General features: G+C 28.4%; 1 protein-coding gene across 2 annotated transcripts in view; it reads left to right on the forward strand.

Annotated features, from left to right (window-relative positions):
- The window catches only part of LOC107624314 (WAT1-related protein At5g64700), a 4,359-nt gene extending 2,393 nt beyond the window's left edge, over window positions 1–1,966 (forward strand). Inside the window, exons 4-7 of one of the 2 annotated variants that reach the window (XM_016326811.2) lie at window positions 500–749; window positions 850–1,008; window positions 1,128–1,279; window positions 1,645–1,966. In XM_016326811.2, the coding sequence (XP_016182297.1) occupies window positions 500–749; window positions 850–1,008; window positions 1,128–1,279; window positions 1,645–1,738 (655 nt within the window). In that variant the 3' untranslated portion in view covers window positions 1,739–1,966. Of the gene's footprint in view, window positions 1–499; window positions 750–849; window positions 1,009–1,127; window positions 1,280–1,615 lie in introns of both variants that reach the window. The other variant, XM_016326810.2, reaches the window with a different exon arrangement.

Here is a 3,572-nt window from a genome sequence, read left to right on the forward strand (position 1 = left end):
AGATCTCCTTACTATATATATATATATTGTCCATTATATATAGAGTATATTATTGTTATATATGTTCCTGATTGGGGAAACAACTAAATGGTTTAATTTAACGAGCATGATGCGTTCGCATTTGGACCCTTAGTTTGTTCTTCAATTCTAGCATTGGAGCTTTTACAGCTACATGCTATTGCTATGTGGCATTCACGTGAAGCAACCGTTTCCTTTGAGAAACGCCCATTTTTCCCTTCCAGACATTTTATTCCCAGCCATATAGAAAATAAATAACAGAGGTGACTATTCTCCTATATACCCTCCTATAATCAGATTCTATTGTTCAACATCTACTACCTCCTAAAAGTATACACTACTTTAAGTATTATTTAGCTCCTCTAATCTTGACAATATATTAACTGGAAGAGTGTGTGTTTAACATTTCTTTATAGGTCTTATATATTAATCATATATACATTGTTACTCCAAGTTAATTAAGTTTATTTTATGTTTTAAGGATTGAAAGCTTGAAAATAAAGACAGCAGCGGGGATTGCTAAGCTGATAGGCATTGGTGCATGCTTGGTTGGTGCAGCAATTCTTGCCTTTTACAAGGGTCCTCATTTGGAATTTCTAAGCCACTATCACATTCTAAATTACCATAAAACCCAACAACACCAAGGTCATGCTCAATCTCATACATGGATAAAGGGCTGCTTCTTCATGCTCCTCTCCAATACCTTTTGGGGGATGTGGCTTGTGCTACAGGTATAATCTTAATCTTAATTTATGTTTTGGTCCTTAATTAATTATTACCTAGCTAACATGTTATTTAATTTTAATTTCGTGTTGATTAATTAACCTGTAGGCTTTTGTCATAAAAGGTTATCCTTCCAAGCTTCTTTTCACAACTCTTCAGTGTTTCTTAAGTTCAATTCAATCTTTTGTCATTGCCTTGGCCGTAGAAAGGAACATCGACGAATGGAAACTGGGTTGGAATCTCAGGCTCCTATCCGTAGTATACTGTGTATGTTAATCCTCTCAACCTTAATATATACCTATATTGATTAATGTACATTGTTAATTATTTATTAACAAACCTCAGTTTTTGTAGTCTATAAACTCATGACTGATTGTAAATAACAGGGGGTTATGGTGACCGGTGTCACATATTACTTGCAGACATGGGTTATAGAAAAGAAAGGACCTGTGTTTCTAGCAATGTCAACACCACTTAACCTCATTATCACAATCTTCGCCTCTGCAATTATCTTGGGCGAGATAACCACTTTGGGGAGGTAATTAATTAGCTTTATTATTCTACTAACATATTGATTGAGTTGTGATATTTCAACTGAGATTATGCTATATAAATAAATTATTTTGTTAACTAAGTTTAATTAAGTTAATCTAATACTATAAAGTACAGACAATTTTTTTTATTTATCGTGTTTGCGTGTCGAACACATTTCGAACATGACACTCGTCTAACACACGTGTCTTCTGTGTTTAACCGTGTCTTAATAAAAAATAAAAAAATTTGTTTTCGACACATTTGGACATGATGATAAACTAAACATTTTATATTAATTATATACTAATCTATACATACAATACAAAAAAAATGTGAACAGCCTTTTAGGAGGGTTGGCATTGGTTGTAGGACTGTACAGTGTGCTGTGGGGAAAAAGCAGGGAGCAAATGCCCAAAGCCTCACAAGACTTGGAGCAAACATCGGTTTAATTGGAGTGAGCTAGGTCAGCTAGCCCCACATATGATTGTGATTTTTGCTATTTCTTCTTTTGGCAAAAGATAAATTGTCACAAATATAATATATATAGTAGTTGTGAAGAAGGCAATATAGTTTGGAATGTTGCAAAAATTTTGGCAACAGTAGTTGACTAACATGATATGATTTTGCCTAAAATCATGGATCAATTATTTCCACTACGGTTAAACTTTTAGCCAGGTGCCATATTAGTTTAGCATTTCTAGCAAGTTGTTAACGGTATTGATGCACTAGCGGGTAGTAAAGATATATTAATTGTAAAATTAGTTAAAGAGTGTTTTAAGAGTAGTAGTTAAAAAAATTAAAATAGAAAATTTTGTCTCTTTTAATGTATTATCGATATATTTAATGTGTTGAAAATTTGAACACAACTATATTTTTTATTCAATAATTTTTTTTTATAATATCTTTTAAAAGTGTTTTTAAAACATTTTCTAAAAATACAAAGACAAAAAATTTGGATACATAATTTTGGCTATTTTTTTTTAATTTTCAATAAAAGAATCAGAACATGCTAATGGCTTACTAAATAAAGAAGGCAATAAAGGAGGTAGGAATTTTTTTTATAAGGAAAGAAGTGATGCATAAATACTGGTCAGATTAATAATCAAATAAATTTATAAAAAATTGTCATTTTTGAATTTCATATTTGTTTTCAAAAAAAGTTATCAATTAAATTAGTACTTCAAAAATTACAAATTAATTGCGTTTGTTCTTTTATCAATTTATTAATAATTTTGTTAACATTAATGATGTAAAAGTAAAAGGTTAATTGATAGTATATATGATACTTGACATATCTAATTGAATATTAACTAGATATGTTTATAAAAATTTATTAATTTAATTTTTTTTAATTACATAAATTTTAATACCAATACAATTTAGAGATTAAATTAATAGATTTTCATAAATATATCTTTATCTGCATCTAAGTGGATTTGATAGATACTGTGTATATGCTGTGAGTTAAAATTTCGCGTCATCAATCATTGACATAAAATATTAATAGAGTGACGGAAAAATAAACATGATTAATTATAATTTTTAAAAGACGAATTTAATGGATAACGGAAATGTTTAGTTAAAAAAATAATTAATCAAAAATAGCTAAACTTTATTTTATTTGACATTTATTAACTTTAGCAACAATTAATAAATATTAAATAAAATCATTTCTAGCTGTTTTTATTTGTTTATCTAATATTTCCGAATTGATAAAATCCAATAGCTATTCACAGAAGATTTTTGTTCTGGTTGTGGTGTACCTGAAAGAATAGACCAATAATTGATGATGTACTAGTTGGCTTTATGTAATCACTACTTTCAATTTTGGAAACCATGAAGAACCATCGTGGTCTACTTATAGTTAAGAGAAAAAAAAAAAAAATCCCTAAGGCATATATATTAAAAGCAATATAATCTAATTAATGAGATTTAAATTTTAAGAGTGTGTTTGGAATAAAATATTTTAAAAATTAATTTGATTCAATTTGAAATGAATTATTATGTTTAAAATCGTATATATAAAATAAGAATTGATTATTTAATTTACAATTTGATATAACGATTTGATTTTATATTTTGATTCTTTATTTACCACAATATCTTCCACCATCACCAATAACTGTCATCTCATCGCCAATGGCCAAACCACCATCATATCTCTTCTCGTTTCTAAGACTCCAATTTCTCTTTTATACCAATATTTAACGGGTAAAAATGACATTTTGTATATTTTTAACACACAATAATTTCAATTTCAATCAATTTCTCTAAAATATAAGAGGAAGAAGTTTATG

This window comes from Arachis ipaensis, chromosome B10 (assembly GCF_000816755.2).
Source record: "Arachis ipaensis cultivar K30076 chromosome B10, Araip1.1, whole genome shotgun sequence".
Classification (NCBI taxonomy): Eukaryota; Viridiplantae; Streptophyta; class Magnoliopsida; order Fabales; family Fabaceae; genus Arachis; species Arachis ipaensis.